At 37.6% G+C, this 26,923-nt stretch overlaps 1 protein-coding gene across 4 annotated transcripts in view; it reads right to left on the reverse strand.

The window, feature by feature from the left end:
• The window catches only part of fam169a.L (family with sequence similarity 169 member A L homeolog), a 43,787-nt gene that overhangs the window by 2,729 nt on the left and 14,135 nt on the right, over nt 1-26,923 (reverse strand). For 2 of the 4 annotated variants that reach the window (XM_018265261.2, XM_018265268.2), the window contains exons 2-11: nt 12,318-12,454; nt 11,502-11,601; nt 9,410-9,495; nt 8,337-8,508; nt 5,865-6,044; nt 4,275-4,403; nt 3,043-3,170; nt 2,094-2,136; nt 903-1,029; nt 422-605 (exon numbers count right to left, since the gene is read on the reverse strand). In XM_018265261.2, the coding sequence (XP_018120750.1) occupies nt 422-605; nt 903-1,029; nt 2,094-2,136; nt 3,043-3,170; nt 4,275-4,403; nt 5,865-6,044; nt 8,337-8,508; nt 9,410-9,495; nt 11,502-11,601; nt 12,318-12,452 (1,284 nt within the window). In that variant the 5' untranslated portion in view covers nt 12,453-12,454. Of the gene's footprint in view, nt 1-421; nt 606-902; nt 1,030-2,093; nt 2,137-3,042; nt 3,171-4,274; nt 4,404-5,864; nt 6,045-8,336; nt 8,509-9,409; nt 9,496-11,501; nt 11,602-12,317; nt 12,455-15,737; nt 15,758-26,923 lie in introns of those variants that run through there. The other 2 variants (XM_041568848.1, XM_041568851.1) reach the window with 2 other exon arrangements.

The raw sequence follows: 26,923 nt of genomic DNA on the forward strand, positions 1-26,923 counted from the left end.
GGTCATTTATAAACACTGGGAAAATTTGCCCAAGGGCAGTAACCCATGGCAACCAATCAAATTCCTGCATTCATTGTTTTACTTGCAGCTGGCTTTAAAAAGCTAATCTCAAATTTGCCCAGTGTTGATAAATGAGCCCCACTGACAGACACCAAGTATGCTGTAATTGTGCATACTACAACTAGTTAAATGCACCAAAGAAACTATAATCAATGGGCAACTTTATATTATTATTATACACTTTGTAACTGTAGTGCCAAGAAGTTTGACTCTACAAAGAGAAACTTTATGGTATCTGTTATCTAGAATGCCATATAGTAGTAGTCTCATGTAGTATAGATTGCTTGTGGGCCACCATTTTTCTGTATCAAATGCAGAGTCTAGTTTTCCTAACCATTCTGATATGGAGTTATGTTCCTACCTGATTATTGCCTCCACTTTCTTCAGGATGCCTCAGAATATCTTGATTGTCCTCCAAAATGTGCCCCACGGGTTTACATAAAATCTCCTCCTGTAGCTTGGCCATATCACTGTCATCCTTGTCTTCTGCTAGCTGTTGTATGAGTTCTGTAAAGTTTTCCACTATCTGCTCCTTGGACTCTAATCTGCAAACAGCATAAACATTGATTGTCAACCAATCTGTCTAAATTATTTATCTCTTTCTCTTAATTATCAGTTCTAATAAGGACCAATACTGATTAATGTGAACAAGTAAACCCACCCAAATGATTGGACCATTGCCCTTGCATCGTAGAGCATTGTAACACTAGCATTATCTGTGTCAGTAACATCTTACAACTAGAAAACCTTTGAAAACTGTGTTTATTACTTTGACTTATCTACATTTTATAAACAAAGTTATAATCCAAATCTAAAAGCAGTTCATTGAGTCACATTATTACTTTGTTGCTTCATTCTGGTTGCTTTTGTCGTCCTCATCTTCCTCAGTTTCCAGTTCTTTCCTTGAAATCTTGGGACGTTTTAACTGGCTGCTTCCAATATGAGTTGAAACAGGTGTTGGATTCTGTTCTATTAAAGGAGAGAAAGTAGGAAAGCCAACAAACTGTGTTTCTCCTAAAACAATGACCACTCTATCTTAAATACCCTTTAGTTGTGAGGTAGTCTGGACCTACTAGTCCCTGTTATTTTTATAAAGGACAATTAAAACTATGGTCCCATAACTGTTACAACTACAACTCCCAACAACCTTCTGCTGTTGGTGGCTGGTAGCTGCTAGGAAGTTTACCTCAACACTGCAAGTTAGACAATACTGATACAGTAAATAAACCTGCTATCCCAAACCCCATATGTAATAAATGCCACTAGGTTTGATCAGGTGCAGTAAATCATAGCAACCAATAAGATTTATTGCTGGTGACCAGTTAATACCACTTGCTTATTGGTTGCTCTAGGTTACTAAATCAGGGTAAACTTAGTGGGGCTCATCTATAAACCCTGGACAAATTCGCACCTGGGCAGTAACTCATAGCAAACAATCAGTGACTAGCAGCTGCAAGTTGAAGAATGAAAACAAATGTTTCATTTGCTGCAGTGGGTTACTGCCAGATGCAAATTTGACTGGTGTTTATAATTGAGCCCCAGGGTCATTAATTACATAACCTCATTCATGTCTTAACTAGAATTGTTCTGCAAGGCTCCATAATATACAGGACCCAGGTAAGCTATCCTTATTCCCCCCCACGACCCTGCTTATTTTACGGGAAATATTAATCCTAACACTGACTATCAGTTCTGTCCCCAGTAATAGTTGGCCTCCAGGTTTTGGGGTGACCCAGTCTCACATTCTTGGGACAGCTCCTTTACTACTACTACAAAAAAAAACAACACAGTGGCATAACTATGGAGGAAAGCAGACCCCGTGGTCTGTATTCATGAGGGGGCAGATGTGAAGAGGCATTTTGATGCCGCCCTCCCACCCACTATGTATCCCTTAGCTTGATCATCATTCAAAAGAAAAAGCTAAGGAGCGCGGCAGCAGTGGCCTCCTATCCCATCGTAGGCTTTAAAACTTTCACTGCTTATAAACATGGTGTAATTATAAAAATAATAACTTTCTCAGAGAAGCTCTGTACCTTCAGAGTTATCCTCTATCAGTTTCTCCTCTTCGGGTTCTTCCTAAAAATAGAAGGAACTTTGATTATTAAGTACCATCTCTAATTGATCATGGGGGAAGGTGCAGTTCTGAGATGCCCATAGGAATCAAGGGTGGGCTTTTGACAGCACAAACCACTATTTTGCCATCATGCAAGTTTCTATATTAAACTACTCTATGTGAAAAGCCTTCGGGATTATCCTTGTATCCACAAAACCCTTCTCTAATAACCTGTCTGCAGCTCTCATTGTCATCTGATATAAATACTTGTATGTATTTGCCCTGATGTAAATCTGTCCTAATGTTACTTTATCCAGTATTTATTGGGCGGGTCGGGGACTGTTCGGGCCTCTGTATGGGCTGACTGGGCCTCTGTGTACCTAAAATGCCAGGGCCAATTTTAATACTCAGTCCAAACCTGACTTTATCCACCCTTTTTTTAAAACTTTCAAACATTCAGCCATCTCCCATGCCCTGCCTGAGGGTAATATTTCTGTCTAGGTAAGGGAAATGCCACCAACAGAGATCTGCTGCCAGAAATGTCAGGGCTGAGGCAAATTTACAGTAAAAAAAAGTTGTTATTGTCGAACCTCGTTTTATACCTCTGGATAAATGTTATTTCTAATTGAGACATGAAACATCTCATGCTGTGTACATTCAGAGTGCAAATAAAATGTTCTATGATGTCTCTTTTCCGATTTTAATGAACATCTCAAGAAAATGTTGCCAACAATTCATATATGAATATATATATATATACAGACAAAGCCAGCTTCACTCTGCAATAATGTAGATGACTAAAAGAATAAGTATTTGTACCGCCTTACTAAGCCCTGACCCCTCCACCTGAATATTGCTCTGTTTGTTATTACAATCATTTTTTTAGGGATGGAGAACAGACATGGAATTTAACTAAATCAAAAACAGACCTGGATATCCATTGCTAAGCATGGCTCGCTGGGTTCGCTCTGACTTTCACAGACTGGATCCTTTATTTCAGGTTCAGGTTCTGGTTGCAGTGTGTCTAAATCACTTTTGGAAGTCTCTGCAGTTACACCTAAAAATGTCAGACATACTGTTATAAAATTAAACAAAATGTTTTCTTCAGACATAATATGGCACTGATACACACAAGTGGACAAGGATGGCATTAATGAGAAAGCTAGGATGAGTATGTGAAACAAGAAGTACATTGAGTATCATTAGGATTGTGTGGTGCTAAGGAAAAATGTAAGCGTTATTTGAGAGGCCAAGAAAATAAAAAGGTGCAGAGGACTCCTACAGAAAACGGTGGTAGAAATGAGAATGCTCCAGTGTAGGAACACTCTTGTAAAGGCGAGAAGACAACGACAGATGAACAGTCTCACAGAGGCCAATGAAATATAGAGTTGAGAGGACAGAGTGATTACGGATAGCTACTGAGAAGCCTGTTAGTATTCATAAAGAGAAATTTTTAGTAAGGCAGTCATGATTCCTGTTTTAAAAACTTGATTCCAAGTTTCTGTAGATGGGTTATAGAAGGCAGCATAGTTGGCCTGCAGACAAAGGGGTGACGTCTGGAATTCTCCAGAAAACAGACATGAAGATCAGGGGTATGCCTTATCAGCACTCATAACAAAATGGTGCTAATATTATAACACATAGAAAAGACATTTCTTTAAAAATAGAAGCTTTCTGTAACACTCCTTTATCAGTTATAGTGTTACAAACTGCAATAAGTTAAATAACAACACATCTTCTTTAGCAGAAATTATAACAGGTTTTTGAGATATATTCTTTGCTTTACCCAAACTCCCTCTACTTTGCGGCCCCTGTTACTGGTGCTAATGGCCATTCCTCATTTGAGATGCAAGAAGATTCTCTGATTAAAATTATTTCTGCTGCATCCCTGAGTCACTGCACACTCTCTTTTGGTAAGGATTACAAGGTAAAAAGTAGGTTGCAATAATCTAGAAAGCATGCCAACTCCACACTACAAACTGCAGGAGGCTGAACAGTTGTACAAGTTAATCGCTAATTAAGGCTCTTTAGACCTCCCTGGGAAACATAAAAGCAAACGTTGGAAGCTAATGGCAACAGCAAGAAGAAATTTAGTACAGTATAAAAACAAATTGAAAACCAATGGGATTTTATAGGTCATTCATATTTACTTTATTTATACCTGACAATCTCTGAGTTTTCTTCTGAAATAAACTTGAAATGAGAGTCCTCTGGAACCAGTGACCAACTCCTTCTACCTCCCACAAGATTTCCCGGTCTCCAGGGTACTTTTCTACATACTGCTTGCAGGCTGAAATGCAGAGACCATACAAGAATATATTTAGTGAACTGACCCAAATCTGTATTGTCCAAGATTACAAAACAGAAGGGTCCAACTTCCAACATCAGAGAAGTAGAAAAGCTTCTTAAGCTCAAAGGTGGCTACAAGATTGTCTCTGTGCCATTAAATAGAATGATGGAATATGTTGGATCATATATAACTCAGTTTTATACTCTCACCTACCCTAATTCAGTCATGACACATTTTTAATTTACTGTGTTAAAGGAGAAGGAAAGGCATCCTGCACTTGGGGGTGCCAAATGTTAGGCACCCCCAAGTGATTGTATTGACTTAACTGAAACAGAAAACTGCACCGGCCTGGGGTTATTCCAGTGAGCACCACAGAGCGATCCTCTTCTGGCTTCTTCTTGCTTCAAATTTCCCGGACAAATGCATGCGCAGTTGAATGAAATAGCCGACTTTTTAGTTAGTTTGCTTTTCGTTCTACTGCGCATGCGCAGCCGCGCGAGGGAATCGGAAGACGGATCGTTCCGTTGTGCTTAATGGTATAACCCTGGGGCAGTGCAGTTCTGCTGATAGGAGCACCGGCTCGGGGTTTCAGGTAAGTAAATACAATCACTTGGGAGTGCCTAACTTTTGGCACCCCCAAGAATAACATGCCTTTCCTTCTCCTTTAATGGCAAGAGTTAATGTTACACTATGGGAGGCATGTGCAATTTCACAACCTAACTCAATAAATGATTTGTGCATGGCTGTATGAGGTGCATACAAAGTATGTATTAGTATTTTAAACCTCTTAATTTCACTAATAAAGGTATGGGACCTGTTATCCAGAATGCTCAGGACCTGGGGTTTTCCAGATCAGGGATCTTTCTGTAATTTTTACGCAATTAATAATCTTCATACCTTAAGTCTTCTACAAAATCATGTAAATATTAAATAAACCCAATAGGCTGGCTTTACTTCCAATAAGGATTAATTATATCTTAGTTTGAATCAAGTATAAGATACTGTTTTATTAGCACAGAGAAAAAGGAAAGAATTTTTAAAAAAATTGGATTATTTGGATAAAATGAAGTCTATGGGAGACAGCCTTTCCATAATTCAGAGCGTTCTGGATAACGGATTTCCAGATAACAGATCTCATACCTGTTATAACATTCATGGGAACACCAGGTCAACATTTTGTAAATAAAAAAACATTATAAAATGCAGAAAAACTTACAATCAGGGTATGTAAAATTGAGGTTTCACTGTATTTTGAAAGTAATATAGTATCCCTTTAACGTAAGATTCTCTAAATCAAATGCTGGAAACTACCACTGAAAGTAAATGGCATTCCTACATATGACTGGAACTTGAATAATACTACTGATAACTATACTAATAATAGTATTCATACATGCTCTCTGTTCTCCAGAACTGTTTTGAACCTACAGCACAGTTACAGCGCAGCCTCCAAGCAGTTACCTGTAAACATCAATGCAGACAAAGGATACCTCAGACCAAGGTTCTCTTCAGTGAAGGAATCGACAAAGTCTTCCAGTATCTGTAGGGCAAATTCCTTATCCTGGTATCGCTTCCTTATAAACATGGTATCCAGAACAGGCAGCTGATAACTTTGAGTGAGGTAAGCAGGACACATACTCCCTGTGAATGTAATGAGATCATGTTATCTCAGCACTACCATTTAAACATGCACATCTCCGTTCTCTCAGTCAACTGTGCAACACTCACAAATAACACTGTAAATTATTTCTCTCTCTCTCTCAACTCAGTGATAGGAATGGCACAGGGACATGCTACTTTTCCAAATGTAGTTCAACATGTCTGTACTGCCTATATATATATCATGGGTCCACCAAATGAAGGATTTGGATGGAAACCGCATTGCTGGTATTTGGCATGATTTTAGAGCTTGGGCAAACTGAACGCTAAATATGTTGTCTACAGATGATACAATGATTTGCTTCACCTCAAATTTGAATGTGCAAATTAGTGTTTGGAATCGGCAACTCTTTTGTGATGGATTCTGAATCCGACTGAATCGAAAAATTATGGATTCCACTCATCTCTTGCTATTATTTAATTAGCACTCTCTTTCTGCTGTCCCCATTTGTCTAAAAACTACAGAGTTGGCAAAATATTTCTCTGCATTTTGTCTTTCTTTCTATGCTATAGGGCTGTTTAAAGGGGTAGTTCACCTTTATTTTAAGTTTTAGTAATTTTAAATTTTTAAACAATGTTTCCATTGGCCTTTATTTTTTATTTTTTATAGTTTCTGAATTATTTGCCTTTTTCTGCTGACTTTTTCCATCTTTCAAATGTGGGTCACTGACTCCATTTAAAAATCAAAGACTTTATAAGGCTACAAATGAATTGTTATTGCTACTTTTTATAACTCCTCTTTCTGTTCAGGCCCTCTTCTATTCTTATTCCAGTCTCCTATTCAAATCAATGCATGGTGCTAGGGTAATTTGGACCCTAGCAACCAGATGGATGAAATTGCAAACTGAAGAGCTGCTGAATAAAAACCCAAATAACTCAAAAACCACAAATAATAAAAAATTAAAACCTATTGCAAAATATCAGAATATCACTTTCTACATCATAAAAGTTAATTTAAAAACCCCTAAACACTAAAAATGAATATGGCTAAAAATGGCATATTTTATATACTGAACTTATTGCACCAGCCTAAAGTTTCAGCTTGTCAATAGCAGCAATGACCCAGGACTTCAAACTTGTCACAGGGGTCACCATCTTGGAAAGTGTCTGCAACACTCACATGCTCAGTGGGCTCTGAGCAGCTGTTGAGAAGCTAAGCTTAGGGGTTGTCACTAATTATCCAGCAGAAAATGAGGTTGGCCTGTAATATAAACTGATGCTACAGGGCTAGTAGCCCCAGTGCTGCCCCCCCAATCCCACTCCACGTTTTTATGGAAAACTATACCCCCAAAATGAACACTTAAGCAACAGATAGTTCATATCATATTAAGTGGCATATTAAAGGAAAACTATACCCCCCAAACAATGTAGGTCTCTATTAAAAGATACTGAGTAAAACAGCTCATGTGTAAAACCCTGCTTCATGTAAATTAACCATTATCATAATAATATACTTTTTTAGTAGTATGTGCCACTGGGCAATCATAAATAGAAAATTGCCATTTTAAAAAATAAGGGCCGCCCCCTGAGATCGTAAGATTCACTGTGTACACATACAAACCACATGTAAGGTCACATGAGCCAATTAACAGACAGAGTTCTGCCTTTTGCTTCCTCACTTCTTCCTGTTACAGTTAGTGTTGTAGTATTTCTGGTCAGGTGATCTCTGAGGCAGCACAGATAGAGTCACGAAATGGTGGTTCAAGGCAAGAGATGTAAAAGGGCAATATTTACTTAAATATATATTCCAGTTTGGTGAGATTCTTTAAAGGAAAACTATACCCCCAAAATGAATACTTAAGCAACAGATAGTTTATATCAAATTGAATGACATATTAAACAATCTTACCAAACTGGAATATATATTTACATAAATATTGCCCTTTTACATCTCATTTTTTTGGGGGTTCCGGAATAGTGTCAGCTTGATATTTGAGGTATTTGTATATGTTTCCCCTTTGCTGAGGGTTTGGAGCATGAGCACCCGGGCCCATTGTGGAAAGCGGTAAGCTTATCCTTGTATTCCTAATGTCCATGCTTTCTATGGTCCTTAACTATATTCCTTGTGATCTCCCCGAATCTGCCTGTGTGCAATGAGCAATATAGCACTAGCAGAGCTGAATTTCTGTTTTAAGAAACAGAAAATCAGCTCCTAAGAGTTACCATAGGTGGCTTTTTGCTGTCCCTGGTAACTGGCCGCTCACTGCCACCTGAGACAAGGTTCTCACCTTGTCTCATGGGAGGAGATGCCCTGTAAACAAAACCACAACTGACCAGGGGGTTTGACAGAATAAAATCCAACAGCCTCTCCTTCCCTCCAGAAGATCTTTGCATAATCGGAACTGCCGTGGCACAGAAAAGGGACCTCATCTCTCTCCATCTCTCGCTTTCGATATATAATGCGATTTAGGACATAAAGAACCACTCGCTCTCCCAGAGTCCTGACCTGCAAATTAAATATTGGTTTAAAGCCACATGGACTACTGATTTCTGTTTTCCAATAGAAAGATGATGCATATTTAATTCTATATTCCTGTTTAATGAATAAGTCATCATTGCTATTACATAGAAATATCAAGTACCAAAACTGAAGGGGAATATTTTTTTTATTAACTTTAAGAAAACACTGTCAAAAGTCAAAAGTACTATCACAGATTTTTAACCACTTTCTATAGCATATTACTAAAGAGTGCACAATTTACATAAGAATAGAGTTTTCTGCCCCAAACCTTGATGAGGGCAAAGATGGTTGGATGTACAGTTTCTAAGGGCAGTAGGTAGAAAAAAGGTTTGTTAGTCAAAGTTACTAGGTTCAAGGCAGTTGTTATTCAGGGTAGCAGATTGGTAGTTTCAGTAATGGTAGCTATACACAAGCTAATAGGATGGTTGCACTGTAGCAACAGATCTAAACAGTAAGAAGTAGTAATGCCTCTCACTGATCGATCTGCTAATGCTGCATCCACTTGCTGAGAAAAGCTTTTCTGACCATAATTACGAGGCACAAAGATTATTGGAAAACAAAATTAAAAAGCTGGCCAATCTAGCAAACCCTTTTTTTCCAAATGATTCTTTTATTACCTTTGCTAGAGGCAAATTCATGTGTAGGGATTCTGTATATTTTTTGAGCAGGGAAATATGCTGTATTTCATTTTTTTATATAGGAATAAGACTTACTGCGACATAATTGCACATATTAGGCTAGATGTAACCAAAGTTCCAAATTTGCCAATAAAATCACTTTTTATTCCAGTGCTACCCTTTTCATAAACAGCATAACTTATTCATTTTTAATGGTCCATCTGCCACCGTCTTTCCACTTCACTGCCCTACAAGTATGGGATAATAACCTGATGGAGGCCTTCCCGTGAAGGATTGGATGTTCTCACAATGTCTTCAACAGCCCACCATTGATCAGCAAGGTAGAAAGCCACAGCTGCAACACAAAGAAAATACTATTTTACCATTAGAAAATGTCTTTATAACCTTTAAGACATATTCTGCATATGAAGGCAAGGTAGCTACTATCTGAAGGTCTAATGCACTGGGAGAACTGCAAAACATACTTAGCTTTTAGGAACAAACCTTATGTAGGTCAGAACATTATCGCTGGTTGAATAGTTTTACTAGACAATCATCTATATAACTGTATAGTCCTTATAGTACACCAGTGGTGCATAAACAGATCAGCAATTCCCATCTCCCATTGACTCCATTTTATCTAAATAATCTCATTTTTAAAAAATGATTTCCTTTTTCTCTGTAATAATAAAACAGTACCTTGTTCTTGATCTAAACTAAGGTATAATGTTTAAATGATTTTAATGAAGATCCAAATTCGGAAAAACCTGTTATCCGGAAAACCCCAGGTCCTGAGCATTCTGGATAACAGGTCCAATACCCATATCTGAAGTTCCTTTTAAGCATTTCTGATTAGCGCTGCCCAGTTTTCTGTTCATTTTGCTCAGTTTTCTTAATACAACATATTTTAAAACTGCTGTTGTTTTTGCCTTGTTAATATTTCTGTTTATCTCCAGATCTACTCTACTTGTCAATACAGTTTAATTACAATTCTATATTACACATTATTTCAAGTAGAAATGTAATTGTTGAAGGAAGATACTGGTATGACTGTAAATTAGAATATATCCTCTGTGTGAGACTGGCTGCTTCTTGTTGGTATTGCGTTTCATAGAATTTGGGTCCTGCTGCATTTATTGCTTCAGTTAATCTAATGTACTGAGTATGAAGATCTCATGGGCAAATAATATATAGGTCAGAGCACCACAGTTCTCCCCAGATTATCACTGGGTGAATAACTGTACTGAAAAACATTGTTTACTTAATTGTATAATCCCTAAAGTACGAGAGGGGTGGGTCTATTCCACGAAACACAAAAAAAAATGAAAATAAATAATTTTTGTTGAACTGACACTGATTATTTCAAATTTGAAAATTGATATCATATCATTCCCAGGACCTGATACATGTGGTATGGGATTTTATTGCATTTTCTGAGCAACAGTAGCCTGGAAATCAACCCCCTAACAGAAGTTGGTCTGTTATATGCTCCCATAAGACAAAATCAAGCAGCAATTGTGATTTTTCAATTAAATTGTATATTGGATAGTCTATACTGGACATTATATTGTTACACGAGAATCACATGTGGTTTCATCACATCAAAGTCAACAAGCATGACATTTTTTGGGACATGCAAAAGAAGTTACATGTCAATATGCATTGGTCAATGTCTCTGTGCTTCAGAATGCATATTGTATGGGGCAAGGATTCACTGTGGATCATTAATAGGGATGGGCGAATTTGACCCATTTAGTTTCGCCAAGAATTCGCCGCCGGCGAAATGTCGCATATGCCCATTAAAGTCTATTGGCGTCAAAACATTTTTGTCGCGTGGCGAAATTGTTTTGACGCACGTCTTTTTTTTTTTTTTGGCGCACGCCGCCATACAAGTCTATGGGCGTCATTTTTCCGGCAAAACAAGGCGAAAAAATTCGCCCATCCCTACTAATTAATACCACAAAGCTCAATCCCTAAAATATTATACTTTCTGAAAGCAGAGTTTTCACAGTTCATGGTGTTAGAGGAAGCCCTACCTCCATATGGTCATAAACATCACAAAATGCATTGAATGCTGATGGGAGAACCGGGGAGCAAATGTAGTTACTGCCAGCTGTGCCCTTAAACTATAAGGATTTTGGAGCATATGGAACTATTCAGATCCAGAAGTGCAGATATCCATTAGGCACTTTAAAAACAATCTCCACTGAACATTGACACTACTGTGGCTGTAGCTATGAATAAGTACCATTACCCGCAGTACATGAAAATAAACATTTGTGTCTGAATATACAGCACTGCCTATACAAGCAGCCCAATGCAAATAAAATAAAAAATATTCATACATACATACATACATACCTGTTAGTGTATCCTCAGGTGCAAAGAGAGCAAGGACTTTGTGTGACTGGTCTCCACCAAAGAGAGGAACAAAACCAACTGTAGAAAGGCTGATTTGGACCTACAAAGCAATATTATATAAGTTACCTTTTCTGTTCCTTTAACATTGGGCACTCCATTCTAGTCTTTTGTCCAGAGTACGGTGTAACTAAGCCCCATTGTTCCCATTTAGAGACTATTTACCAACATTCACATATATATTTATAATAAGAAAATTCAATTTTTTGTTGATTGTGATCAGTGCAGTGTGCTGCTGTATTTACTGTATGAGGAAGGCCATCAGTCTGTACCAAAAAAGTTGCTTTTTGTTGGGAAATGAATCCCTAATATCCCGTTGAACATCCTTTATAAGCTGCTGCTGCTTCATGTTCTGTTCACATATAGAGCTTCAATATAAAAATAAAAAGGCCCTCTCACCTCTAAATCCCCTTTTCTCCCCCAGCATGCAAAAATTAATGGGAAATTTATTTATTGCTTTAGTGGGCGAACTCTGAATTTTATTACCCTGTTAGGTAATAAGTATACAGTCAGTCTTTGGGTTTATATACCTACTGGCAACATGATTAATTACTGCAATCACCAGTTGTTTGATCTTGAAACCCTATTACACTAGTCTTGCTGTGTTAAAATGCCTCTGTAACAGCTTAGCTGGTCCCCAGTGGTAGACAAATTACACACAATTATTTCATCAATCTGAAAAATGCCGCAGTGACACCCCTGCTGTAGAACAGCCCGTAGAGCAGAGCCTGCTGGGGGCACTCAATGCACTATTATTACCTCACTGTGATTTGCTAGAGAGAAATACTCTGGGTTGTCAGGATCAGCACAGCGCAGGTCGGCCAGATAGTCATCTGCTGAGTTCTCCAGTACGTTAAAGCTACAGTTATTCAGGATATCTACAGGGAAAGCCATGCCTGAAAAAAACAATATTATTTAGAATGAATGTTTCATACTAAGATAAGCATGACTTAATGAAAATCTATTCATGTTTGTATCTATCTCTCTCTATTCTAAGCAGGAAACAGAGCTGCCCAATATGGTTCTCTGTACTTTTCTCTGTGCAACAGGGGAACAGACAGTTAAGTGGCTCAGAACGGGGTGAAGGCCCAGAGTAAGGGCTCTTACACACGGGCGTTTTTTGCTGCGTTCCCCTGCGTTCTGCTTCCTTCCGTTCAGCCGCAGGGGAGCGCAGGAGTAAGCGCACTCAATTGTTGTCAAGGGGGCTGTACTTAATGTATAGCAAACAAGCCCTTCTGTGTGTCCTAATTACTGGTGGCTCATTAAAGAGGTGGTTCACCTTTAAGTTAACTTGTAATATCTTATAGAATGGTTAATTCTAAGCAACTTTTCAACTGGCATTCATTTTTCCTTTTTTATAGTTTCTGAATTATTTGCCTTCTTCTTCTGACTCTTTCCAGCTTTCAAATGGGGGTCGCTGACCCCATCTAAAAAAAACAAATGCTCTGTAACTTTATTGTCATTGCTACATTTTATTATTCATCTTTCTATTCAGGCCCTCCCCTATTCATATTCCAGTCTGTCCTTGAAACCAATGCATGGTTGATTTGGATCATTTGGACCCAAGCAACCAGACTAATGAAATTGCAAACTGGAGATCGGCTGAATAAAAAGCTAAATAACTCGAAAACCACAAATATAAAAATGAAAAACAATTGCAAATTGCTTCACAATGTGACTCGCTACAACATACTTAATCTAAAGGTGAACAACCCATTTAAGTATTTAATTGAACAAACCCATTCCCATGCATTACATACTGTACATAGGTTAAATAAAATGAAAGTCATAAATGGAAAAAAAAAATGTCGTCCATATACTGTGCAGTTGTGCAAACTATAAAATTTTGGCGGATGGGGGCTAAAAAATAATTACTGGGTTCACAAAAGCTAGTTCAAAAGAAATATTGTTCATATAAAGCAGTCATTTTTTTGCATTGCCCATATTTTAGCAATTTTTTTATTACATTTCCACATAGTTTACAAAAATTTAGACAGGTCATCATGTATGTATATATTTATATATATATAGATAGATAGATAGATAGATAGATAGATAGATAGATAGATAGATAGATAGATAGATAGATAGATATACAAACCAGCACTTCCAGTTTTATGATTTAATGTGTTTTGACTTTTATTTCACTTCATGCTGAATCCAACGCAGCATCAATCTTCTATCAAGGATCCGAAACATCACAAAACTGGAAGTGCTGGCACTTCTATGCATCATATGGACATCATATGGACACAAATTAACCGTGCACCAGTAAAAGAAAGGGTGAGAGTGCGGACGATTTTACTATATATATATATATTTTACTATATATATATATATATATATATATATATATATCTATATAGCGAGAGAGAGAGAGAGAGAGAGAGAGAGAGAGAGAGAGAGAGAGAGAGAGAGAGTGAGTACAGGTATAGGATCCCTTATCCAGAAACCCGATATCCAGAAAGCTCCGAATTTCTCCCATAGACTCCATTTTATCCAAATAATCCAATTTTTTAAAAGTGATTTCCTTTTCTCTGTAATAATAAAACAGTAGCTTGTACTTGATCCCAACTAAGATATAATTAAGGTTTTTTTAATGTTGGAACTGCATGAGATGTATGTGAAATAATAAAATTACACAGAGGGTAGTGCTGGTCCTTGGATTTCTTTCCAATACAGACTACATGAATTGAAATATATATATATATATAATATCATGTAAAGCAAGGCACTCCCATGTCTTCAAATATGGTGAAAAAGAGATAAAGTTAATTTGTTATTCCAAGGTTTCGGTCATTCCTTGACAAAGGTCCGAAACGTGGGAATAACAAATAAACTTTATCTCTTTTTCACCATATTTTAAAACCTGTGAGTGCCTTGCTTTACATGATATTATATATATATATATATATATATATATATATATATATAGATATATATATATATATATATATATATATATATATTTCTAAATAAAGCATTATATCTGTCTATATTAGCATAAACCAACTCCCAACTGTCCCATTTTTCGCAGGACAGTCCTGATTTTGAAAGCTCAGCCAGCAGTCTGGGATTGTTACTGAAATTCCTGACTTTCTCTTTGATCTCCTGCTCTGAACAGTCAGAAAAAGATACAAAACGTAAAGGGGTTGTTCACCTTCAAATTAACTTTTAGTATGATGTAGTGAGGGATATTCTGAGACAATTTGCAGTTGGTTTTCATTTTATTATTTGTGGTTTATTTAGCTTTTCATTCAGCAGCTCTCCAGTTTGCAATTTCATCAGTCTGGTTGCTAGGGTCCAAATTACCCTAGCAACCATGGACTGATTTGAATAAGACACTGAATTATGAATAGGAGAGGCCTTAATAGAAAGATGAGTAATAAAAAGTAGCAATAACAATAAATGTATAACTTTATAGAGCATTTGTTTTTAGATGGTGTCAGTGACCCCCATTTGAAAGCTGAGAAGAATCCAAAAAAAAGGCAAATAACTGAAAAACTATATAAAAAAAAAAAAATGAAGACCAATTACAAGGTTAACCTTTAATTGACTTTGGCAGAGTGCCAAGAATAAGTGGCAGGTGCCCTTAGATACATTTGTTACAATTTAAGATAAGTAAAGAAACAATTGTATCAATTTAAGATAAGCAGGTCTCTTGCTGCGCTCAGCAAAACGTTTTGTCCCTCTTTCAATTTTCAAAATGTTGGGGGGTATGCATCACCCTCTTGCCCTGCCAGCTGCTACAGATTCAAGTCAAACTGGAGATCTGCATCTGACTCAACATCTGACTCAACCCTAAAACTCGCTGGCATTTTCTTTTCCAGGTTCAGAGAAAAGTTACAGGGCGGAACAACACCCCTAAAAAATAGCACCAAATATCACCGTATTCGGTTCCGATTGCAGAACATTACTAAATAGAGAACCAGTTGGTGAATACACAATACACTTAAGTTCCAACTTTTGCTGTCAACTCTGTTTACCAACATTTTAGATAAATAATTGGAGAGATTTCTGGAAATATTGACCATAGCAACCAATCAGATCTTTGCTTTTGTTTTAGGTGGCTGTTAAAAGCTAATTGCTGAAGGTTGCTATGGGAAACATATCCAGAAATCTCTCCAGATATTTATCTCCAATGTTAGTAAACATGCCCCATCCCTTGCATTCATTTACCTCAGGACACCCCCATATGTAATAAGAAGCACAAAGCTGGCCCAGGTCTAGTACCTCATAGCAACCAATAAGCTGTTTGCGCTTAAACAGGTGACCAGGAAATGCTTCCTGCTGATTGGTTGCTATAGATGACTATCCCTGTCGCATACTTCTATTACATAACTAACATCATGTAACTTTGCACAGACCACACATGCCCCCAATCTCTGGATTTACCACACAGAGGGAAGGTCATATTTTTGTATTGAGGAGGTGTAATGTGTGATGTAGTGACTTATTCATCAAAATGTATGAGTATTTAAATTAAACCAGTCAGACCAAACTAGAATAGAGAGAAAACCTGGATTGTACGATTTTCTCATGCCTTTTCCCTAAAAGCCTGAATTTTTTAGGATTTTTGCCCGAAAAGTCGGAAATATACGGATTTTCAGGCTAATTCTAGCGCAGACCACAGAAACTTCCAAATAAGATAGGGAGCTCTCCCATTGACTTATATACAACCTTGGCAGGTTTGAGATGCTGGATTTTCGGATTCTGACTTTTTCCATCGTATATATAATACATTTCGAAAAATTTGAGTTTTTTTCCCACTAAAAATTCTGATTTTATAGTAAAAAAATTGAATTTTTTTGAGTTTTTGGCATTTGGACTTTAATAAATAATCCCCTAGATGTGATTTTGTCTTATGGTTATCTAACGTCTGTCAGTCACATGCGCACACACAAACCAATCATCAGTCAGACTACTGTGGGGCTGATTTACTAACAGAGGTTCTATATTGCATCAGTCAAATTACCAACAGCCGCAAACCAGCAATTACTTTTGATAAATAAAAGGTTCATTGTTAAAAGTTGAACATGTTGAATGTTAGTATGATGCAGACATTGAAATTCTAAGACAATTTTCGAAATGGTCTTCGTTTTTAAAGAGATGGTTCTCCTTTAAGTTAACTTTTAGTATGTTATAGAATGGTCAGTTTAAGCAACTTTTCAATGGCTTTTAGTTTTTTCCTTTTTTATAGTTTTTGATTTATTTGCCTTCTTCTTCTGATTCTTTCCAGCTTTCAAATGGGGGTCACTGACCCCATCTAAAAAACAAATGCTCTGTAAGGCTACACATTTATTGTTATTGCTACTTTTTATTACTCATTGTTCTATTCAGGCCTCTCCTATTCATATTCCAGTCTCTTATTCAAATCAATGCATGATTCCTAGGGTAATTTGGACCCTAGCAACCAGAGTGCTGAAATTACAAACTGTAGAGCTGCTGAATAAAAAGCTAAATAACTCAAAAACTATAAATAATAAAAAATGAAAACCATTTGCAGATTGTCTCGGAATATAACTCTCTACATGTTACTAAAAGTAAATTTAAGAACAATCCCTTTAATGGGTTTTCAGGTATTTCGCTTTTTCAGGTATTTCGCTTTTTCAGCTCTCCAGTTTGGTATTTCAGCAGCTGGTTGCTAAGGTCTTATTTAGCCTAGCAACCAGGCAGTAGTTTGAAACAGAAAGATAAGTAATAAAAAGTAACAATAACAAAACTGTAGCCTCACAGAGCAATGGGTTTGGCTGCCAGGTTCAGTGACCCCTATTTGAAAGATGTAAAAAGAAAAAAAGAAAATAAATTAAAAACTATGAACAATAAATAATGAAAACCAATTGTAAAGTTGTTAGGAATAGGCTATTCTATAACGTATGTAAGGTTAACTTAAAAGTGAACCACTCCTTTAAAGCAAAGGGTGGATCTGTTGCTATGGGTAACATTCAGTACATTATATACAATTATATTGCATATATCTATGTATATATTCACTTGGCCATCCTCGCTTTTAAATCAGGGACCATATGATGTCCATACATTTATATTTCTTATCATATGAGCACAGGCATCTACATACAAATCTTGTACATAAGAATTGCCCCAGATATTGGTTTAGAGCTCTCTGCCAAAAGCAGACAGCCCCACCAATAAACAATATTAGCTGCCAGCTGATGCCAAACATGTTATTTGTAAAAGCTAGGCAATTAGGTAAGGTTATGCAATGATTCTGGGAACGATAAAGCAAACTGCAGAGACAGCTGTATTATATGCCCACAAAATCCCGTCAGGTCACATATGTGTCACATCATGTGGTTTCTCACGAAAGCATTATTTGATTGGACAGAAAACCTTCCGCCCGAGTGAGTAAAGTAAAAGCAGCCTCGAGCAACCCATCTCATCAAACCCACTCATACAGAACGGATATTGAAGTGGAAAAGAATGTCCAAATAAAGCAGATAAAAATGTGCCCTGTTTATTTTACAGCAACATGATAACATTTCAGCCTACAGTATGTAGGATCTCTGGCTGATTAATAAAGAAAATCAGTACTGGTTATTGATACCACTTTGATTTCTCTCCAGTTCTAGCATTCCAGTAATGCCAGAAATTACTGATTTAAAGGCAAAAAACAATGGGGCAGATTTGCTAAACGGCGAAGTGGCTAACGTTAGTGACAATTCGCCATCGTTACCGCCCGCAGGGACATCACCGATTCATGCACTGGAGTACATAGATCTTCCTCAATCTTCTGTTGCTTACATCATATTCTTAAAAGCATCAAAGTTTAAAAAAACCCTGGCATCTTGTTCCTGTTTTCAGAGTGATAGCCTTCAAAAGTCTTTGAGGTAACCAGTTTCCCCCATACATTTTCTAACATATGGAACATTCATTTAACAGTGGGCTCCTGTGTAGGGCATTACAACAGCTCTAATGTCTTTATTAAGGTTTCCTGGACATGAAAACTAAACACTGCATTTTAGTGAATTAGCATTATCTGAGCAAATTTTCACCTGACAAAGTGTGGCGATGAGTGTGAAGCAGTCGCTGGCGACTTTTCGCCGGTTAGTGAATCTGCCCCAATGTTGGGTGTCTGCAGTAGGTTTATTTAGAAGCACTTTGGGGTAGGAACTGCTGTTATATTCAGTACTCTACCAATTACTGCATAAAACAATAGGAGAATATATTTCAAACATCACCATACAGTAATTATATAATCATTTTGGTACATTCAAAGAAAATGCTAAAAAAAGATAATTTAAGGAAAGTAAGAACTTGGCTGTGAAATTAAAGGGGTTGTTCACCTTTAAATTAACTTTTAGCATGCTGTAGAGTGTGATATTCAGAGATAATTTGCAATTGTTTTTCATTTTTAATCATTTGTGATTTTTCAGTTATTTAGCTTTTTATTTACAGTTTGCATTTTCAGCAATCTGGTTGCTAGGTTCCAAATTACCCTAGCAATCATGTTTTGATTTGAATAAGAGACTGGAATATAAATAGGAGAGGCCTGGATAGAAAGAAGAGTAATAAAAAGTAGCAATAACAATCCATTTGTAGCCTTACGGAGCATTTGTTTTTTTAGATGAGTTATGTGACCCCCAACTGAAAGCTGGAAAGAGTCAGAAGAAGAAGAAGGCAAATAATTCAAAAACTATATAAAAGAAAAATGAAGTCCAATTGAAAAGTTGCTTAGAATTAGCCATTCTATAACATACTAAAAGTTAACTTAATGGTGAACCACCCCTTTAACCCATATCAACACAAGACATGTCACACAAGACATATGAAGACTTAATGACAATGTTTAGGCTATTACTTTACAAAGCAGGTGGAGGATGTCTGGAATAGTTTCCCAGAACAGGTGGTAGCAACAAACACAGCAGAGAATTATGGTAAAACCTGAAAATGTGGAAAAGTGGCTTTGGGTCTATGATCACTGCTCGAGGAGCCATGACAAAACATCCTCTATGGGGCCTTATAGGTGATTTAATGGCCACCCACTACTCAAGGTTCTGAGCGAGCCTAAAAAGCCACCTTAAGTCAGGTGGCTTTGGGATACGTATGTTTTTATCTATGTAAGTTAACAGTGTGTTCAACTGGACATCCCAATAAAATATATTTTGACTAATATTGATATTATCTATCTATCATCTATCTATCTATCTATCTATCATCTATCTATCTATCTATCTATCTATCTATCTATCTATCTATCTATCTATCTATCTATCTATCTACTGTATCAATCTATCTATCTATCTATCTGTCTGTCTGTCTGTCTGTCTGTCTGTCTGTCTATCTATCTATCTATCTACCATCTATCTATTTTAACGGTTTGTTCAACTGGACACAAAACATCCTCTGATCAATGGTTTAGGGCTGGAAAGACAAACAAGTGAGGTTTTCGATGCTATTAGGCTGAAACTCCACTAGGACACGACAGTGCTTCTCAATTTCCAGAAACCCAATATCTAGAAACCGAAGCAAAGCCAATTTTAATGAAATAATTCTACTTTTTTTTATAAATAATTTACCTTTTCTATGTAATAATAATAATAAAACAGTAGTTTACACTTGATTGTAACTAAGCTAGCATAAATCCATATTGGTGCACAATAATGTAATTTAATGTTTAAATGTTTGTAATAGACTTATGTTGTGGTGATCCAAATTAGGCAAAAAACGTAAGATTTGATGCGTTTCTGATAATAAACCCCCCACCAGTATGAGAGAAGCTCATTTGCTGATGTCCAAGAAGTAAAGCAAAACGTATTAGAGGTATGATAAACTTGAATAGGGGTCCCCAAATAAAGTGCAGTTGTCACTCACTACATGAAGAAAGTGGCCCAGGTACACCACCCCCTGAGTCAGCACAGGCAGTGGACAAACGAAAGAATTCAATGGAGCAGTCACTGCACATGGACACAGTAAATCCTTTCTACTTTGCTTCAACAGCCTGGTGGAAGATTGCCTTTATTCTAAGTGCCTGCTCCATTGAATTTTTCAAAATGTATTAAAGCCTGGGTATTGCTCTGCCATTTATATCTCCTAGGCACAAGCAGCTATAAATACCTATGGACCCCAGACTAAAACTGGATCATAATGTGGGCCTTTGCAGTCTGGCCAGGTGAAAACAGCATCAAGGAGCTACTACTGTCCTTTCCCAATGGGTTTTTTAAACCTGCCCTGTAATACAGACAAATATCTCCTAACATTTTGGAAATAGAAAAAGGGACAAAAAGATTTGCCATGAAGAGCGTGGCTAAATTTTTTTGAACATGCCCATTTTTGTGCCAACACCCCTAATTTCCATGTGCATTTTACAAAATTTGGCAGGTTATTAAAGTTTGAACACATTTCTGTGTTTTTTGTTATTACAGTTTTTGTAATGAAGGTGAATTGCCCTTTCAGCTGCAAATCAGTTTCCCCAAGAGACCTGCTTATCTTAAATAGTTAATAATTGCTTTTCTTAAATTGTAACTAATTCTGAGCTCTCTGCCAAAAGCCAATCAAGTTAGAAATTTTGTATCTTTTTCTGGCTGTTCGGTGCAGGAGATTAAAGAGAAAGTTTGGACATTTCAGTAACAAACCTGGGACTGCGAGTTGAGCTGTCAAAATTGAGACTGTCCTGCTCAAAATGGGACAGTTGGGAGGTATGCAGACCCTATATGCAGACCCTATATGCAGACCCCATACACACTGCCCATGTATGTCCAGTTTTTAGTTTCACCAAAGCGATATGTGACCAAAAATCAGGCAGATGTTGGGCGGGGAAGTTTGATTTTAATGTTGAATAGAGGACCACATCGGCACGTTGATTCAGTCCTTACCACAACAGCCCCTATAGTTGCTGTAATTCAAATCATTAAGCCTTTGGCCGGCATATCGGGGAAAAGATCCATTCATTTGGTGACCTTGCCAAACAAGCGGATCTTATAATGTATGGCCACCCTAGAAGTACATAAGACAAATTAAAACCTGAAATATAGAAAAAGGAAACTGAAGTAAAATCTTTATTTTGTAGGAGGTTTTATGTAAGCAGATTGCTTAAGTTTACACAACACTGCTCAATGTTTGAATAGCTGGACTGAGGCAGAATTGGGTTGGATTCCTGTAAAGACATTTGTGCCAACATTGTGCGACTTCAGGCAATTCTCTCAATCTCCACGTGCCTTGGGCACCAGTTTGTGCCTAAAAAGTGTAATGTGCTGCATTTAATTCATAATCGAAATGTAATATAAAAACACAGTTGTTTTAAAGGCTACAAGCAAGCAACAAAGTAGATTGCTTTTTCTTTAGCACATTTATGTCTGAGACTATTTTTATATAAATATAAAAAAATCTGTGCTCTTTTGAGAAATGGATTTAAGTGCAGGAATCTGCTGGAGTAGCACTATTAACTGATGCGTTTTGAAAAAAACATGTTTTCCGATGACAGTATTCCTTTAAGTCTACTAGAAAATCATGTAAATATTAAATAAACCCAACAGGCTGGTTTTGCTTCCAATAAGGATTAATTATAACTTAGTTTGGATCAAGTACAAGCTACTGTTTTATTATTACAGAGAAAAAGGAAATCATTTTTAAAAATGTGGATTATTTGGATAAAATGGAGTCTATGGGAGATTGCCTTTCCGTAATTAAGAGCTTTCTGGATAACGGGTTTCCATATAACAGATCCCGTAACCTGCACTTAATCAAAACTAAGATATAATTCCTTACTTATGGCAAAACAATCCTATTGGGTTTAATTACTGCTTAAATAGTTTTTTAGTAGACGAAGATGAAGATCCAAATTACAGAAAGATCCCTTATCCACAAAACCACAGATCCCAAGCATTCTCGACAAGGTTCCATACCTGTACAAGGTACTGTTTTATTGTTACAGCAAAAGGGAAAACTTTGAAAAAAAAAATTTGAATTATTTGATTAAAAGGAGTCTGTGGCTGATGACCTTCCCAAAATTCGGAGCTTTCTGCATAACAGGTTTCCGGATAACATATCCCATACCTTTATATGGGCTAAAATTCCCACCTGGCGATATGTAATTATAGAGACATGTTATTCAATTAATATCTGTTAAAATATTGCGGTCTATATCTATACATACCAAAAACATTTAAAAATAAATAACAATGTATGTTCCAAACATCAATAACTTAAGGAAATATACATAATTTTAGACATTTATTTAACATATTGTATTGTCTTTCAAATGGTTTTCCTTTCAGTAGTTACCATAGCAACTACATGGCCAGCAAGGGGCTGTGGAGATTCCAGCACTGGTTTCCACGATTAGTGTAATTTAAATAATGGAGAAAAGAAGGGGGAGTATTCATGTAATGTCTATGTTTCACTCTGCTACTGACCAGTCAGTTACATGGAAAGGGCAGGAATATCTATCATCAAATAATAAGGTGGCAGTGCTGGATCCCACAGTTTGTAAGGCAAGAAGTCTCACATTAGATCTAAGCAACATATTACAAGTAGACTTTAAAATTATTTTTTAGAGGTCCACTTGAACAGAATAGGGATCAATACACTCATGAAGAAAAGGATGAGGCAGTAAACATAATTGTACCAAAGACATATGAAAAGCAGTGTGGACATTAAAGTCTAGCATGGTATATAATTTATGTAGTAACATGGTATCGATATGCTCAACACGACCGGGTTTTCAAAGATGACCAGTAGATATCTGGACAAATATTAGTCTCGCAGGCAGTCCTGAATATCCCATACATGGTTTAGTAAGGTGCCCACTTGGTCTTAAAGGGCTATGTACACAACTTTTAGTGACTGGTGAATGGCCAGCTTAAAGGAAAACTATACACCTCAAACAATGTCTCTATAAAAAGATATTGCATAAAACAGCTCATATGTAAAACCCTGCTTCATGTAAACAAACCATTTACATAATAATATAAATACTTTTTTAGTAGAACGTGCCATTGGGTAATCCTAAATAGAAAATTGCCATTTTAAAAAATAAGGCCCACCCCCTGGGATCGTATCATTCACGGTGCACACAAACGGAAACAAACAATACATGTAAGGTCACATGAGCCAATTAACAGACAGAGTTCTGTCTTTTGCTTCCAAACTTCTTCCTGTTACAGTTAGGGGCAGATTCACTAAGGGTCGAATTTCGAAGTAAAAAATACTTCGAAATTCGACCCTCGAATTGAAATCCTTCGACTTCGAATATCGCTAAACGTTCGTTCGATCGATCGAAGGATTTTTCGTTCGATCGAACGATTAAATCCTTTGAATCGAACGATTCGAAGGATTTTAATCCAATGATCGAAGGAAAATCCTTCGATCAAAAAAAGTTTAGCAAGCCTATGGGGACCTTCCCCATCCCCATAGGCTAACATTGACTTCGGTAGGTTTTATCTGCCGAAGTAGGGGGTCGAAGTTTTTTTTAAAGGGAAAGTACTTCGACTATCGAATGGTCGAATAGTCGAACGATTTTTCGTTCGAATCTTTCGAATCGAAGTCGAAGGTCGTAGTCAAAGGTCGAAGTAGCCCATTCGATGGTCGAAGTACCCAAAAAATACTTCGAAATTCGAAGTATTTTTCATTCGAATCCTTCACTCGAGCTTAGTGAATCGGCCCCTTAGAGTTGTAGTATTTCTGGTCAGGTGATCTCTGAGGCAGCACACAGACCATCACAAAATGGTGGCTCAAGGCAAGAGATGTAAAAGGGCAATATTTACTTAAATATATATTCCAGTTTGATAAGATTCTTTAAAATTAAACGAATTTCTATTACAAGCAAAATAAAGTATACATATAATATTTAGCAATAATAATAAAACAGCACTGATATATGCATATTTGTTTTTAGTTCTTTAAAATATTTGTATTCAAAATGTACACTTTTCTAGGATTATGTTACCAGTGCAGGGCCAGTAGAATAGGAGAAGAATGCATGTTAGGCTGTAGGATTGCTTTTCCACAGTTTCTAGCGATGTGCGGGACCTGCACCTGGAACCCGCCACTGAAAACCCGCACCCAACCTGGCCTGAGAGTCCACTTCTATTTACATTCCTGATCTGTCCCTGTCTCTAACGTCACGGAAAGGGCAGGGTGGGGAAGGTGCCACTGGGTCCGAAGACATGCAAAGTTAGGTCACAGACGGAAGGGAGGCCATAGCAGCAGGAAGAGCATGGCCTGAACTGGCCTGCAGCCGGAATCCTTTGTGTGAGTATCGGCCCAAACCCAACTGACCCGAGGGGTTCTGATTTGATCTGGCCAGGCTCTTTGATTCAGTCAAATCCTGCTGAGAAAGGCTCAGATTCAGTCAAATCCCAAACCGAATCCAAGGTTTTGTGCTTCCCTACAACAAGCAGGTCTAACCCATTTGGAACATTGCTACTGAATTTTCATTGACATTGCCTCCATAAACACATTTTTTTCCCTTATAAATTACAAAAATATTAAAAACTCAGCATTATAGTATAAAATGAATTTAGAACGTGGATAATATTGGCCTACAGGGAGCAAGAATGGTGCAGAACTTTATTTAAAGGGGTTCTTCGCCTTTGAGTTAACTGTTGATGTATGTGATGTGATATTCTGAGACATTTTGCAATTGGGTTTAATTTTTATTATTTGTGGTTTGTGAGTTATTTAGCTTTTTTTCAGCAGCTCTCTAGTTAGCAATTTCAGCAGTCTGGTTGCTAGGGTCCCGATTACCCTAGCAACCATGTGTTGATTTCAATAAGAGACTGGAATATGAATAGGAGAGACCCGAATAGAAAGATTGGTAATAAAAAGTACATTTGTAGCCTTAGAGCAGAGACACACAAGGAAACTTCGGGCGACTTCGGAAGACTGAAGCGCTCCTATTGCCATCCCGTGGTGATTTTCATTCTAGCCGGCGAGAAGACAGGGGAAGGCAGTTCCGGGAGATTAGTCGCCCCGAAGAAGAGGAGATCTGACCTTGTGTCTCTGCCCTTACAGAGCATTTGTTTTTAGATTGGGTCAGTGACCCCCATTTGAAAGCAGAAAAGAGTCAGAAGAAAAGGCAAATTATTAAAAAAAAAAACATATAAAATAAATAATAAAGACCAATAAAAAAGTTGCTTAGAATTGGCCAGGAGGTGAAACTTACAACATCACTTACAAACTAACAGATTACTATATTTGTTTCATCAGAACATGATGGTATACAATGAAAAAACATCAGAACAAAACAGTAGTTTTGACTGTCAACTAGAAGATTGACCAGTGTCTACGTTCCCCTCAAATCCCTGCCATGCTACAAGCATTTTATTTAACCCTGGGTTTCTATGTCCCAGTGCCTATGTATAGCATTAAAGCTGATATTTTGGGGGGGCACTTACCTCACTTCCCACTGCGACAATAGATTATCACATTTATATTCTGGATATTATAAACTATGGAGGCTGCACAGTTTTACTGAGAGGCAGCTACAAAACACTGCTAATGTGCTGTAGGCACAGAAAATGGAATTGGGACAAAGGTAAACTGCGTGACTGTATGGAACTAAAGTGTCAGATACTTGATTGGCTAGTTGTACAGCATACCATAGGCTAGTATCAGCTATCATTCTTATATTTCAAGTATATAGAAAGATTTTCTGACTGCTCTCCCCGCCCGTGACCTTACAAATGCCGGCTTCCGACTTCCGGGTTCAACTTTTATAGACACGCGCCTGCTTGCCCCTCCCCTTTTATGATGTAATCGGCGGGCTGGTGCAAGTGCGGGTGGAGGGAGGGCGGTGGGTGCGGGTCGGGAAAACCCTGACCCGCACATCAATAGTGCTTAACTTTTTGCAACCCCAAGTAGAAATGGTATTCCTTCTCCTTTAAAGGGGACCAGCCTAAGCAAAGCATTTTCCATTGATGCTTTAGATCCCTTATTATTATAAGCTGCAAAATTCCACAGTCTTAAATCCTGGCAGCATATGTAACTCATACCCTCAATGTATAACCTCTGTAAAGGGCTGAGGAATATATTAGAACTCTATATAAATAAAGGATGTTAATAATAATGTGTGTGTAAGGGCTATTCCACACGGGGAGATAGCCACGCGTTTGCGGTCGCGGCGACAAAGCGCCGCGCCAGTTGCCGCGACCGGCGCAGGCGACAGTTTTGTATGGGCGCCTATGTAAAAACGCCTGTGATAACCACACGAGGCGATGCGCTTTTCAACAGTCGCCTGAAAAAGCCTGGCGAGGCATTTTCAGGCGACTGTTGAAAAGCGCATCGCCTCGTGTGGTTAGCACATGTGTTTTTACATAGGCGCCCATACAAAACTGTCGCCTGCGCCGGTCGCGGCGACTGGCGCGGCGCTTTGTCGCCGCGACCGCAAACGCGTGGCTATCTCCCCG

This window comes from Xenopus laevis, chromosome 1L, assembly GCF_017654675.1.
Source record: "Xenopus laevis strain J_2021 chromosome 1L, Xenopus_laevis_v10.1, whole genome shotgun sequence".
NCBI classification, from domain to species: Eukaryota; Metazoa; Chordata; class Amphibia; order Anura; family Pipidae; genus Xenopus; species Xenopus laevis.